The following is a 16,146-nucleotide window of genomic DNA, read 5'->3' as shown; positions in this document are numbered from 1 at the left end:
CTGCCACATCTTTTCAACAAAGTTTTTTTCCTAACCAATGGCAACACTGTCATCGTTATTGATAATGCGTATCAATATTTTTAGTCATATTAGATGCACAGTTCAAATTTGGCACCTGGGTAATTAGGTTGTATTTTATTATTACTGATTTATTTTATTTAAAAATGATGGAAAAAGAATATGCATTAAAAATGTTATAATGTACAGTGGAAGATGTTAAACATTTTTGATCAGGATGATATATCAAGACCAGGGGATTTTTTTGTCTTCAGTCATTTGACTGGTTTGATGCAGCTTTTCAAGGTTCCCTATCTAATGTTAGTCATTTCATTTCGGTATACCCCGTACATCCTACAACCCTAACAATTTGTTTTACATATTCCAAATGTTGCCTGCCTACACAATTTTTTCCTTCTACCTGTCCCTTCAATATTAAAGCATATAATATTCGAGGATGCCTTAATATGTGGCCTATAAGTCTGTCTTAGTTTAGCTATATTTTTCCAAATGCTTCTTTTTTCATCGATTTGCCATAACACCTCTTCATTTGTCACTTTATCCACCCATCTGATTTTTAACATTCTCCTATAGCACCACATTTCAAAAGCTTCTAATCTTTTCTTCTCAGATATTCCGATTGTCCAAGTTTCACTTCCATATAAAGCGACACTCCAAACATACACTTTCAAAAATCTTTTCCTGACATTTAAACTAATTTTTGATGTAAAGAAATTATATTTCTTACTGAAGGCTCGTTTAGCTGGTGCTATTCGGCATTTTATATCGCTCCTGCTTCGTCCATCTTTAGTAATTTTACTTCCCAAATAACAAAATTCTTCTACCTCCGTAATCTTTTCTCCTCCTATTTTCACATTCAGCGGTCCATCTTTGTTATTTCTACTACATTTCATTACTTTTGTTTTGTTCTTGTTTATTTTCATGCGATAGTTCTTGCGTAGGACTTCATCTATGCCGTTCCTTGTTTCTTCTAAATCCTTTTTACTCTCGGCTAGAATTACTATATCATCAGCAAATCGTAGCATCTTTATCTTTTCACCTTGTACTGTTACTCCGAATCTAAATTGTTCTTTAACATCATTAACTGCTAGTTCCATGTAAAGATTAAAAAGTAACGGAGATAGGGAACATCCTTGTCGGACTCCCTTTCTTATTAGGGCTTCTTTCTTATGTTCTTCAATTGTTATTGTTGCTGTTTGGTTCCTGTACATGTTAGCAATTGTTCTTCTATCTCTGTATTTGAACCCTAATTTTTTTAAAACGCTGAACATTTTATTCCAATCTACGTTATCGAAAGCCTATTCTAGGTCTATAAACGCCAAGTATGTTGGTTTGTTTTTCTTTAATCTTCCTTCTACTATTAATCTGAGGCCTAAAATTGCTTCCCTTGTCCCTATACTTTTTCTGAAACCAAATTGGTCTTCTCCTACCACTTCTTCCACTCTCCTCTCAATTCTTCTGTATAGAATTCTAGTTATGATTTTTGATGCATGACCAGGGGGGTTTATGATTAGCTTATTTATTGTCTGGGAGTTGTGGCTGGGTTCAATTTGTTCATAAAATTGACTTTGGTGCATCAAATTGTATCCGCACTACAATACTTGAATACACTCTTTTTTTTAATTTGATGTTACTTCCTTATTTAAAGATTAGGGATAATTAACTTGATGGTAATAATGATGAATAATAACGAGTGGTAAAAATTCTTTCAAGAAGGCTGTGAAGATGAAAAAGATGTCTAACGAGTGGACATTCTAACATATAACTGATCTTTTTTTTTTTAACACATCAACAAAACATAAAATATTATGATCAATAATTACAATAGTCAACATGATTTTTGTCTCACGAATACCAATAGGTGCATGTAATGCAGTTTTTTATCCTGTATTCAAATTTGTATTCGGAATTTCTCCATTACCCACAGTTTTTTGTTATTTTAATTTTTATAAATATTTTAGAACATTTTTTCGTCCATTTGTCCATTGTCAAGTAAAAGCTCCTAGAGCATTGTAAACATGATAGAAGCGAATGAGCTAACTCAAAGGGTAGCTTTGCTATTGTTTTGCAGATTTAGATGTGTATAGACATGTACAAACGTGATCTAGTGATGCATACATTCATCAGAACGACGCCAGTTCTAAGATAGTAGTGAACCATTAAATACATCATTATGAATGCTTTGTGTCTGAATTATTGTGAATTACATATTTACAACTTTATTTCTTTTAATTAGTCGTTAGTTACAAAATGCCTAGAGTTTGTTTAAATCATCCTAACAATTTTTGTTATGTATGTGGTGATGTAATGCATAAGTCATAAAGGCGAAACCTTACTCAATAAGTAAAAAAGTATTACAAACTTTATTTTGTGTGTAAAGTCGGGGACCAAAACAGGGCCTGGGTGCCACAAATCTGTTGTTTATCGCGTTATAAACTTCTCACTGCATGGAAAAATGGCACACGCCACAACCCATTTGCTATCCCTATGATTTGGAGGGAACCCAAAGATCACTCTTCTGACTGTTATTTTTGCTTAAAAACATTACAAGAATTACGTCAAAATCAAAACACAGTAGTGTACCCTAACTTGCAATCTGCAGTGTGACCAGTTCCACACTGCGAAGAATTGCCCATATCAAAGCTTCCAGAACATGTGACAGATGAAAAGAGCTCAGAGGAAGTAAGAAAGAAGCTTCATGAAAGAACCATGAAAGAGCTTCATGGAAGTAAGAAAGAAAAAGGGTTCTAGTGACACAACTTTTGAACAGTAGTTCCTCTAAGACTCAAGAAAATCTTAACAATCTCATATCAGATTTAAAGTTATCCAAAAAAAAGTCTGAAATGCTTGCTTTCTGGCTAAAAGGATGGAATCTTCTTCAAAATAATACAATGATGTGTTCTTATTATAATCGACATTCAGAATTTAAGGACTATTGTTCTGAAGAAAATGTCTTAGTGATTTGTTATGATATTTCTTCTATTATGGAGACCCTTTGTAATGAACATAACGCAACGGAATGGCGATTGTTCATCAATTCCCCTAAAGTTAGTTTAAAAGCTGTGCTTCTGCATGATGGCAATAAATTCCCATTAGTACCTGTGGCTCACCCTGCTAGTAAGAAAGAAATATATGAAAACTATAAATTTATACTGGAAAAACTTCAATATGCAGTGTATGAATGTAATATTTGTGGTGATTTGAAGGTAATTGCACTTATACTTGGTCTGCAACTTTGTTACACAAAGTACGGTTGTTTTTGTGTGAATAGTTTAGTAGGAACAAAAAAAAAAATTTCATTAGAAAAGAATGGCCTAAATGCAAATCAATCATTCCTGAAAACGTGAAACATGACCACCAGTTGTGTAATCCTAAAATTGTGTATTTTCCTCCATTACATTTCAAAAGAGGATTAATGAAGAATTTTGTCAAGGCCATGGACAATACTCCTGGTTTCATGTACTTAAGACAGAAGTTTCCTAAAATTAATGAAGCAAAAATTAAAGAAGGAATACGTGTGGGTCCACTAATACATGATGAGGAGCTATTGAATCCACTGGAGGAAGCAGCTTGGAAAGCATTCAAAAATATTACTCAAGAGTTTTTTAGGAAATCAAAAGACAGAAAATTACCGTGATATTTTCAATAATCGTATAACATGTTATAAAAATTTGGGTTGTAATATGTCCTTAAAAGTAAACTTCTTGCACTCATACCTAGATTTCTTCATGGAAATTCTTGGCACAGTGAACAATGGCACATGGAACACTTTCATCTGGAAATTTCAGCTACGGAAGGTAACAAGACAAATGGAATCCTAATATGCTGGCCGATTACTGTTGGACCATCAAGAGGGAAGCTCCATAGGCAAAATATAGCAGGAAATCATCATTTCTTAGTTTCTAGGTGAGTAAAATGTTAGAATATTGTTTAGTTACGAATGCAGAGAGTATTAAAATGTTTGAAATTATAAATGCTTGTCTCTTGGAAACCTTGCGTGATGGGGAAAAACTGATATCATTTTGAATTCAGGAGAAAAAATATTATCAGAATCACATAATTTTCTTCCTGACAAAAAAAATATTTTTTTACCCAGTGTTATTGTCGAATCACTATTATAGAAATTGCTGAAGAGATTAGAATTTCTTACAGCTTGTGTGAAACAATTTCCACTGACATTACAGAAATGTAGCAGCAGAATTTATTCCAAAACTGTTGAAATTTAATAAAGCCAACAACACAGAAGAACTGTTACCTGACATCGCTGATTGCTCAGAAATACTCAAACATGTCATATATGGTTATGAATAGTGGGTGTATGTTTAGAATATTGAAACAAAAATTCAATAATCCCAACTGAAGCTTCGTCAATAGGCAAGACTTAAAAAAGCATACTGTTAGATTGCCTAGTTCTCCTGATTGTTTTTTTTACATTACCTTGTCAATCATCCATTAGGAATTCGTATCAAAAAGTTGAATTGTCAACAAACAGTATTAACAATTCTACACCATTTACATGAGACAATCTGAAAAAAATCATCACAAATTTAGCCCAACAATACTTGGATTTACTCCATGATCACAATCCAGCTCATATTTCACTATTAATTTGAAATTATTTAACCAAAATAACAATACAGTGCTGTTGCAGCCACCATATTCTATGTATTTGGTACCACTTTTTTTATTCCTACTAATTAAGAGAAAATTATAAGGACAATAATTTACAACAATGTATGTAATACAGAAAAAAATCATCAATTGAACTAAAGGATATAACAAAAAATACTTTCAACAAATGTTCTGGAGATGGGAAATAAATGCTGACTTGTGTTGTATCCTTGGTGGATTACTTTGAAAGGGGCAATAAGTAAATCAATTCTTTCTGATAACAATTCAAATTCTCATTTTTTTTATTTTACTTGGTTTATGGCAATACTGTATTTTTTATACCAATACACCTTTGATAAAAAAAATATTTTCAAAAAATCTGAAAATGTAATTTTCATTTCCAATAAAATTTTGGTTGCTTGTCTTGAATGAATGAAAAAGTGTTAAAAAATTGTTTGTAAATTCAAACAATTTCTACTTATTTCTAAAACTAGATGTCCATTTTAAATTCTTAAACAATCATCATCAGCAGATATAAAATAAACTTAACCAAATGATAAATGAACAAATGAAAAAAAGAAACGTACAAAAATTAAAATGTTACTTAATGACTTATTTTACCAAAAACTTTACAAATATATTATATTAGTTTGTTAAAACAAAAGTTATAATAGTAATGAATATAAACATATTAATAACAAATTCAGAATATATTATATATATTACAATGTAACGCCATAATATGTGTAAGCTTAGTCTAAATTATTACTGAAATTCAATAGCTTTAGCATAAAATTAAGTCTATGGGACCACCTAGTTCAGAGAAATATATTCTTATATTACCAGCAACATAAAATTTATTAACGAGCTTTCAAACTTTAAATCGTAAATAAATAAATTTCAAATCAAATAAACATGATTTACATTTAACCTAACTGTGCATCCAGCTTTGCCCAGATAATCCCCTCAGCTCTATCCCAAATATTGCTATGAATTAAAAAAAATTGTTTTTTTTGTTAAACTCGGCTGAACTTAATGCCTGTAATAACAACCTAACTTATACCGTGTTCAGTGAAAGAGCTATCTTGGCTATTATTTAAAAAGTGAGATGCAGCATGTGCGATTGTTTAGTAATGTCAGTTACCAGTATTTATAATACTTTATTATACTGTGATTTCGTAACACTGATATAACTGTATAAATATAAATGTCATGTAATTAATAAATAAATCGATTCAATCACTGCCAAATGAAAACATCAAAATGCTAAATGAATCATTCTTACATTATTTACTGATTTGTAAGCGTAAATTCTGAGACAGTCCATTACAACACCACGCAGTTTGTTTACAACAGCATTTCTTAAAGTGAGTTAGCATAGCACAATCGCAGAATAGAATAGCAAATTTGAATATGCTTTCACAGTAGATAAGTCAACTAATAGTAACATCAATCTCTTTTTCTCTCATAGAATATTGATTTACGTAGTTGAACTACCTAAAAATTACGATTTGCTAGTTTATAAACATTATTTATTTTATTTATTATATACATATATACAGTGAGAAATATAAAACCGAAACCATAATGAAACCGCTACCGAATACTATTTATGTAAGATTCTCACACAACTAGCGCGTCTAGTGAATGTATAGGTTATTACTGATGTTCCTGCCGTTTGTCAGATGGTTACAGTGTATTTGTGTAAAATGCCTTATTCAATCCAGTAGAGGATAGCTATTGTTGAGGCCTATATTTGTTCTGGTCATTTGAAAAATCACGTCAAGTACTTGTAGAAAAATTTCCGAATGCCTGCATCCCAGCGAAGAGTAGCATACACGATTTAGTTTAAAAAAAGTGACGTACAACAGATTTGGTTTCAAATGTAAAACGAAATAGGCAACCTTCCGTTAGGACTCCACAGGCCATTGCCGATATTGAAAGGGCAATTACGGCCGGACCAAAAAAATCAATATGAAAGTTTTCCAACAACCGATGTCAAATACACATCTTGTAAAATTCTTCATTAATTAAAACTGAAACCGTACCGCGTTACAACTGTGCAACTGAAAGAGACAGACAAACCGAAAGCGACTTGATTATTGCAACTGGCTTCTCAAAAATATTATTGGTGGGCAGATAAACCCGCTGTCGTATTTCGTGTAAGACGAGGCACGGTTTCATTTATCTGGCCATGTTAATTCGCTTAACACCAGGTATTGGATATTCGAGCGTCCACTTCACGATGAGAAAATTGGTGTTTGGTGCCATTTCTGGTAATCTTATAGTCAGACCATGACTTTTTGACCGGACTGTCAACACACGGATTTACCACACAATTTTTGAAAAATTCTATACGCAATTAAAAATAATACAGCTTCTTCCAACTAGACGAAGCAACGAGTCACACATCAAACGGTTTGCTGAATCGCGTTCATGCAGCTCTCACAAATGAACGAGCTGTCAGTAGAGGACGGTGTCCTCCACATTCCCCAGAGTTCTCTACTTGCAATTTTTTCCTTTCGGGCTACTTAAAGGATAAATTCTATGCATCTAATCCCAGCAATATTGATGAACTGAAGGTGAACATTCAACGAGAGATCAACACAACTGACAACAACACTTTTGTGTCAAACTACTCTCAATATGATCGATCAGTCGAGCACAAAAGTGCATCGATGGCCAGACTGGGCATTTTGAACATCTTTTGTAACAATAAGGTAAATAAATGCAACATTTAAATTATGTTTTATTTTTTCTTACTTAATTTATCGGTATAATTCATAAAATGTCATTCCAACATATCCTACCGATTCTGCAGCGGTTACGTTACGGGTTCGGTTTATGGGCTAAATAACAATTTAGCCCAAACCTATTGTATAATGTACTAAAAATAAGACCAAATGGTCCAGTAATTTTCAAATTTTGAATTTCCTCCTTTTTTGGGACCCATAAGGTACATCTTTGTAATTTTTTTTTGATCATAATACCCAGTTGGAATCAAGGTTGAACTACTTTGCAAGTTTTGTCAGATATGTTTGCCAGTTCAGACATGATGCTGTAAAGCAGATTTCCACTCTTATTAACATAGATAAAGAATTTTATTCAAATATATTTATTTCTTATTTTAATTACGTATAAAAAAATAATACACAAACAAAATTATAATAACCTTAATATAAAAACATACCAGTTAATAAGGTGTAAGATATTTAAAACACAATAATCAACCAAATCAACCGCAGAATCTCCAAGCTCCTCAGCACTATCTTGATGGTAAAGGATATTTTGAAGCAGACCGAGGGCCGTAGTCTCATGATACATCTATCAAACCCAAAGAAGGAGATATGGTGAAAGATTATTGAAATAAGATTGGAAAACAAAGAAATGTTCAAAGATTGTTCGTAAATAAGGCTACTCTTATTTCTATAAAAAGATGGCCATTTTGATGGTTAAACAATCATCATCAGTCGATATAAAACAAACCTAACCAAATAATAAATAAACAAATGAAAAAAAAATGCATTGATCAAAAAGTAAGATGTATTGTTTTAGGCAAACCCAGTCAAAAGTGTAAAATTGCCTTAAAAATAAATGACATATCCAAACACATGTTGCTTTCAACAATCTAATGAACACCCGTATATACAGTTGTTAAGATAGCATTTATATGAGTGGATCATATACATACCCCCTTCCATGAACACATTTCAAGGGAGGAATAACAATTTAATGTTTTTATAACAGAAAATTTCATAGAATTATTTTTAATGAAGTTAAAATTTTAAAGGACTACTGAATATTAGTACCCTACCATTATTAAAGAATAGGAAGTTTCTACATAATTTTTTATAAAGTAAGTTTCCCAGCTATACAATTCCTGTTTGTAACAAGTATTTTTCAAACTTTTCCTTTCTAACAAAATTATATTTTAACCAATTTCCAGGCAATGTTTGGCTGAGGTCAATTTCATTGGTCTTTTGTATTCATAATAAACTAAAGGCTCATTTATTCAAGTTTTAGTCCTTTTTTTTAATTTCTATTACACATTACTTACAATCACTGACTTCACAAATCATTTAATAAATTCCTGCGTTTTCAAAAAGTTTAATGTTACTACTGGCATTATTGAGGATAGATATCAGTTTTCTGAAATTAGTTGAAAGTCTTAAAAACTATTTTTTTTTTTTTTTATAATTAACACAAATTAGGTAGCTGGAAAACTTATTCGAAATTCAACAATTATATGTGAACTTCACTGCTGAATAATGATAAGGGACAAATATTTAATCCCTTCCATCAAAAAGTATGATGCCTTTGTTTGTTTGTTTGCTTGCTGTATGTACTCACATTTTTATTTTAATGAAGTGGTTCTACGTACATCACAGCACACAGTTTTACAAGTATGTTTTACCAAAGCTTCTCCTAAAATAATTTTTAGCAAGTTTTTTTTTTTTTTTTACTTTAAATATTAAGCTAATTATTTTTTTTGCCTGCATTATTGATGTTATAATCATAAAAATAATTTATTATTACATTCATTACATATGTCAAGATAATTAAGTTGATTTATACTTAAATGGAACTGTTGTTTTCATGAAAACATTAATAACTGCATTAGATTTAATAGTACATAACGAAAAAAGCAATTTTAGGCCTCAGATTAATAGTAGAAGGAAGATTAAAGAAAAACAAACAGACATGCTTGGCATTTATAGACCTAGAAAAGGCATTCAATAACGTAAACTGGAATAAAATCTTCAGCATTTAAAATAAATTAGGGTTCAAATACAGAGGTAGAAGAACAATTGCTAACATTTACAGGAACCAAACAGCAACAGTAATAATTGAAGAACATAAGAAAGAAGCCGTAATAAGAAAGGGAGCCCGACAAGGATGTTCCCTATACTTTTAATCTTTACATGGAACTAGCAGTTAATGATGTTAAAGAACAATTTAGATTCGGAGTAACAGTACAAGGTGAAAAAATAAAGTTGCTACGATTTGCTGATGATATAGTAATTCTAGCCGAAAGTAAAAAGGATTTAGAAGAAACAATGAACGGCATAGATGAAGTCCTACGCAAGAACTATCGCATGAAAATAAACAAGAACAAAACAAAAGTAATGAAATGTAGTAGAAATAACAAAGATTGACCGCTGAATGTGAAAATAGGCGGAGAAAAGATTATGGAGGTAGAAGAATTTTTTTTGTTTTTTGGGAAGTAGAATTACTAAAGATGGACGAAGCAGGAACGATATAAAATGCCGAATAGCACAAGCGAAACGAGCCTTCAGTAAGAAATATAATTTGTTTACATCAAAAATTAATTTAAATGCCAGGAAAAGATTTTTGAAAGTGTATGTTTGGAGTGTCGCTTTATATGGAAGTGAAACTTGGACAATCGGAGTATCTGGGAAGAAAAGATTAGAAGCTTTTGAAATGCGGTGCTATAGGAGTGTGTTAAAAATCAGATGGATGAATAAAGTGATAAATGAAGAGGCGTTGCTGCAAACAGATGAAGAAAGAATCATTTGGAAAAATATAGTTAAAAGAAGAGACAGACTTATCGGCCACATACTAAGGCATCCTGGAATAGTCGCTTTAATATTGGAAGGACAGGTAGAAGGAAAAAATTGTGTAGCCAGGCCACGTTTGAAATATGTAAAACAAATTGTTAGGGATGTAGGATGTAGAGGGTATACTGAAATGAAACAACTAGCACAAGATAGGGAATCTTGGAGAGCTGCATCAAACCAGTCAAATGACGACAAAAAAAAAATGTAATTATAAAATTGAATTTAAGTTTTCATTTCATTGATAGAATGTTACATATTTAATCCGTAATGTATCAATTCTGACTTGCTCATCCAGTATAATGCAGTACTAACATTTTTTAAAAACACTAATTTTGGTAAAAAATATTAGTGACTTTTTATGATATTTGACCTCAAAATTATAAAATGGTTCACAGAACTGTAATGATATTAAATTTTGAGAAAAGTTATATAAAATTCAAGTCAAAAACAAATCAAATTTAATTTTATGCATGTCACCACTAGGTACTAATGTACATGATAGTAAGAAAACAAATCAAATTATTACTAGGTTTGACGTTTCAGTCTAATTATCGCTCTAAATTAATGTACTGGAGCTAATTTATAATAAAAATATTTTTATTTTTAGGCAACAATATTTTTTTACGTATTAGAGAAAAACACAAAGTTTCTTCCAATTATAAAACTTTGCTATACATTTAAAATTTCCCAGAATCATTCTCAAAGAACCTGTTTTACTTGATCAAGAGCTTTTTATATAAAAATTTGCATTCTTTTAATAAACTACAGAAACAGTAGCAAATGAAATGAAGGATAAGAAATATTAATATAATAAAATATTCACATTTTATAAATATACAAAGTAAATATACCTAATGTTGTATTTCATATGAAACTAATTTGCATGAAATATACATTTTAGATTCAAAACCTGAAAAGATTTAGAAAAAGCCTTTCATTCAGCAAGCATAACAAAACTTTTCCTAGAGCAGTAACTACGTTGTTTTACATTTAATTTAATTAAGATAATAAAACAGAAAATAGGAAAATCATACTATTATATATAGTGGAAATGTCACATCTGGATTAAGTTCCTTCTTAAGTATTTTAGGAAATACTTTTTCTCTCCATACATTAACAGTGATAGCTTCAAACACCAGTAATTCAACCTGAAAACAAATCACAAAATATTACTACTCTATAGATTATTATTATTATTACTCTCTACTCTATATTTTTGTACATTAGAAAATTTTTTTCTGTTTATATGTTAGTCACAATAATAAAAGAAACAATAAAAAACTTAATTTCTGCTTTTTTTCAAGGCAGACAATAATGAAAATTAATAATTTTTGACAAACAGAATAAGTTTATTTCAAATTAATGTATTAAATTACATCATTACATTATTTTGTTGCTGTTTTTTTGGGTACAACATAGTTTCATTATTAGCGCAAAGACGCATTGTTTTTAAAATCAACAAACTAGTTTACTAAAATATATTAAACAATAACATAACGGGTGGTCTATTTAAAATGAGACATCTTTTTTCTGTTTAGTCTCCGGGAATCACCATTACGTATTACTTCAAAAGATTATATGAGTGTAAATGAAGTATGGTCTTCTACAGTCTAAGATCGACCATTTCTGAGATGTGTGGTTAATTGAAACCCAACCACCAAAAAAACACCAAAAAATGCACGATCAAGAATTCTAATACGTATAAAAGTAACTGTACTAAGATTTGAACGTTGGATCTCTCGACTTCGAAATCAGCTGATTTGCGAAGGCGCGTTCACCACTATACCAACCCACAATCAAAAACCAATCTCACAAACTACACATTTTAGGAAAAAATGTTTCCTATTAAAGTTTTTCCATTTTAAAAGGCAAATACGTTCACAACCTATTTTGTCCTTACTAAGGTCAAATACAGATCATTTCAAGGTCAACGTAATTTTTTTTAAATAAGAACCTACATTTTTTATCGCAGAATCGAATTCTTTACAAAAAAAAATTAAAATTTATTTCATTTCACACTTTTTTCTCTAACAATGATAGTTTTTTAGTTATTCAAATATGCTTCTCTTTGATCATTTGCAGATTTGCAAAACACTTTAGACTTAAAAAAAAAAAAAAAAACCATTAAGTTAGGTTTCTCTAATGCTGCTGACATTTAATAGTTAAAAAACATTCCACCATCGACTTCGATACAAATTTAAAAAATAATTGAAATTACAAAAGAATGTGATAATAACAATAAAAAATTACATTTTAGAAACATAGAATGTAGACAAAAGTTCAACTTGATTAATATGCAGAAGGAATTTAATAATGATTTTCTTATCAAAATTTCCATAGATAGCAGTACATTTGTACAAATTATTACGTAAAATTCATATAAAATTAGTACTGTACTGTATGTGTGGCTGGCCACAGGCAATATTTTATTTTAATTTTTGACTACATGTTACAAAATATGTGACAATTTTAAATGTGTGATTTTTAAAAATCTTTGATTAACTGACGATGAGTGAAACCCTTGAAAGCACTTTTAATGTAAAAATTGAAGAAACAATAAGATAAGATAAGAAATATTGTTAGATTATGTTCTGTTGGTGGAAAGCTACGTTTTACTTTTGTCTTGATATAATTAGTACAGAAGAAGATATGGACAAATACAATAAAAGGAGAATTAATTTTATTAAATTTATATACCATAAAGTTTACCTTCTTGTGAAAGACAATTAACTCTTTCACTTTTTCATGACTTGATTCATTGGCTTCCAAAACACTTTGTTGATGCAGCAATTGTAGACGCTTATGTTTTTCAAACCAGCTGAAAAAGCACTTAAATAACTGACAATAAATTTCGTAAAATAAACATAACTAATGATTTAAAATATAATTTTGTTTGAATTGACATGTTTTTGAGATATAATTTTGAATCAGATAAGTTTGAAAATAAAGTAACAAAATTAATTCCATCTTTAGTGTTTATAATAGAATTATTTTTGTTATGTATAACAATATACTGTAGTAGAATAAAGATATAAACAAACATATCTTGTTGCTTTATGGAGAACAATATATACATTAAAAATTAAATTGAAAGCGATTTCATAATATTGCAATAGGCTTTAATTGAAGAGAAACTAAAAAAGGCTTTAGCTGATAAAACCCATTAACCTATTTATATTTTAAATCATCTACCTTCCCTAATCCTTAATCTTAGACATTTATTCCCCTTAATCTTTGTTTTAAAGCTTTTTTATAGTTCTTTTGAATCCTGTTCGGTTTATGCATTTAAACATTGTATAATGTTATGGAAAAATCTTAGTATGAAATTACAGATGCTTTTCAAAGAGGAACAAAAATAAAATACGAGTATGAAAAGTCATGAACACTACAATAATAAAACACACATCTGCACTCATGCTCCCCTATAAAAAGGACAATAATAAATACTAAGTACAAAGTGTACAAAAGATTTTTAAAAATCCATTCTCTACTTTTTGATGAAAACCTTATTTTAAATTTTATCAACATGGTGTTGCCGCAGACAAGTCACCAAAGGTAGTGCTATACAAGAAGAAGTTATTTTATTTTATGTGTAACCAGAAATTATAAAAAGTTTAAAAAAAATGATAGTGAAGTTACAGAGGACAAAACAACAGAATTGTAGGTGTACTGAGAAAATATAATAACTGTATACTTAAGTTAATAAAATAAGGTCCATAAAATAGAATGAAATAACTGAAATGCTAAGCAATTAGCAATAATAATTATAAAAAAGAAAAGAGTTTTATCAATATATTTTTCTCTGTATAAAAAAAAAAAATGGCAAAATCCTTGAAAAAAGAACTAAAAAACCTGTCTTTCTAGGGCATAAAATATGGACTTGTACTGTATCCACTGAACTGCGCTATGTGAACGACCATGATACTTCTTGTTGATATTTTATGAGGGTTTAAAATTTGTATCACTAGAAAATTCCACCAGTTGTGAAGTGAAGTAGATTATATTTTTTTGGGTAAAAATTTCATGTAGCCTTTTGAATGAAGTTGATGAAAAAATTGGGTTATTGTAAGTTTTGCAGTTCATGGGTTCCAAAATTTCTTTCAGATTAACACAAATTGCAGCCAATGGCAATTGTTTTGACTTTTCTAATGGGACCCCCCCCCCCCCCCACACACACACACACTTTCCAAAAACCGGTGAAAATGTCAAAAAACACTGCAAGAAAAGTGAAGGCTAGTTTTCTGAGATGGAAAAGGTGTAATTTTTATTAAATTCATGGAGCATGGCACTAAAGTAAATACAGAAGTGCATTATGAGACCTTAAAAATTGCTATGAAAAGCAATGCAAAACAAGTGATGCAACATGTTGGTTTGGCTTCTGGATTTTCTTCAAACATGACAATGAAAGTTTGTGCTTCATTCACAGTACTCAAGAACTTTTTGGTAAAATTTGGATAGAGAATTTTCTATAATTTTGTGTATAGCCTAGATCTAGCACCAAATGATTAAAATTTGTTTCTTTAGATGAAAACTGACTGGTAACTACGTGTTTTGTTGAAATTGTAGGAACCTTTTTCAGTAAGATTACCACTTTATTCTTCCAGATCAATGGCTATTTGAAATTATTTGTAGAGAAATTATAGATATCATCTAACCAAACTTATTCTATGCTTGTTTTGCTCACTTGTCAAAGTTGAGAAGTGAAGCGAGTATAGGTTAAGTTAGGTTAGATTATATTTATAATTATAAGCAATAATGTTTACATTGGACCTCTCTCAGGTACATCTGGAAGACCTATGTTTGAATAAAATTGATGAGTGGAAATAAAAAAAATACTAATCCAAAATAGAAAACTAATCTAAGATTTAATGTTAATATGGAAAATTAGTCCTATTTTGGTAAAAATATTATTTGGTTATTGTTATATAAATGTAAAAATGTATGTTTTTATTGTTATTTTTGAGAAAAAAAATAAATGTGGTACTTGCTTACCAAAAAAGATCTCAATGACGGGCTACAGGAAGGTGTTACCGAGTGGCTGAAAAGCCAGGTGACAGAATTTTTTCATGAAGCTCATCCACAGTTATGACAAAATCTCAATTTATTTGTTTTCTTTTTTTGTAGATTACAGGCTTAACTGCTATGGTCATTAGCCCAGATAAATTTGTAGCGTATGAAAAATGCAATGCATAATCAGGATTCAAACCCGGAACCACTGGATGAGAGGCTGAGACACTACCACTGCTGTAGAGATCAGCAAATTTATTTAGTGAATACATGCAAAAGTAGTTTAAGAATGTATTTTCAAAATTGTATTAATAGATATTTTCCAACAACCGTTGTTTTTGTTATTCCAAAACGCAAGTTACTTTCTGGGCAGCCCTTGTAATACATATTAAAAAAACCTGAATTTTCTACATCTCTATTCAAAATTATTTTGTGATGCTTTTCTGACCAAGATCTACCATGATATAACTATGATTCAGGCAAGTACTGGGCAGTTCCTTTTTCATGAATGCAGTAACATTATGTACTCATTTCTTAAGTGATCTATTTAATATATAATTATGTGCTGATCGGAACAATACTTTTATTTATTTATTGTATAAAATTAATTTTTAAGGGTAAAATAGATCTGGTTGGTTGTGTAAAACTACGATTGTTTCAGAAATACAAGTATTTACAGGATGGTTTGCATTTAACAACATGATTGCACTCACTGTGTCTATCTGTAGTCTCTGAAAGTGCTTGTTGTAGGATATAAGATAGCACAGCTGTAGGTAAGGTTTATTCAGTTTTAGAAAAGCATATTTGGATTTTTTAAACTTCCCAATTTTTTAAATTAAAATTCAGTTATTTGGTTTTATTATTCTAGATTAATGCTCAACATTTATATTTAAGTAAACAAGAAGTTGTATAATGATAAAAATTACTCTGT

The 16,146-nt window shown here is 30.3% G+C and overlaps 2 protein-coding genes across 2 annotated transcripts in view; one reads left to right on the top strand and one right to left on the bottom strand.

The window, feature by feature from the left end:
• The window catches only part of LOC142317393 (zinc finger MYND domain-containing protein 10-like), a 61,037-nt gene that overhangs the window by 44,615 nt on the left and 276 nt on the right, over positions 1–16,146 (bottom strand). The window contains exons 2-4 of the mRNA XM_075353926.1: positions 12,918–13,026; positions 11,243–11,356; positions 7,820–7,953 (exon numbers count right to left, since the gene is read on the bottom strand). Of these exons, the coding sequence (XP_075210041.1) occupies positions 7,820–7,953; positions 11,243–11,356; positions 12,918–13,026 (357 nt within the window). The remainder of the gene's footprint in view (positions 1–7,819; positions 7,954–11,242; positions 11,357–12,917; positions 13,027–16,146) is intronic.
• The window catches only part of LOC142317394 (uncharacterized), a 39,162-nt gene continuing 30,122 nt past the window's right edge, over positions 7,107–16,146 (top strand). The window contains exon 1 of the mRNA XM_075353928.1: positions 7,107–7,349. Within this exon, the coding sequence (XP_075210043.1) occupies positions 7,308–7,349 (42 nt within the window). The 5' untranslated portion in view covers positions 7,107–7,307. The remainder of the gene's footprint in view (positions 7,350–16,146) is intronic.

This window comes from Lycorma delicatula, chromosome 1, assembly GCF_047948215.1.
Source record: "Lycorma delicatula isolate Av1 chromosome 1, ASM4794821v1, whole genome shotgun sequence".
Taxonomy (NCBI): domain Eukaryota; kingdom Metazoa; phylum Arthropoda; class Insecta; order Hemiptera; family Fulgoridae; genus Lycorma; species Lycorma delicatula.
The sequence above is the reverse complement of the archived record's forward strand: the minus strand, read 5'-3'. Positions and strand labels throughout refer to the sequence as shown.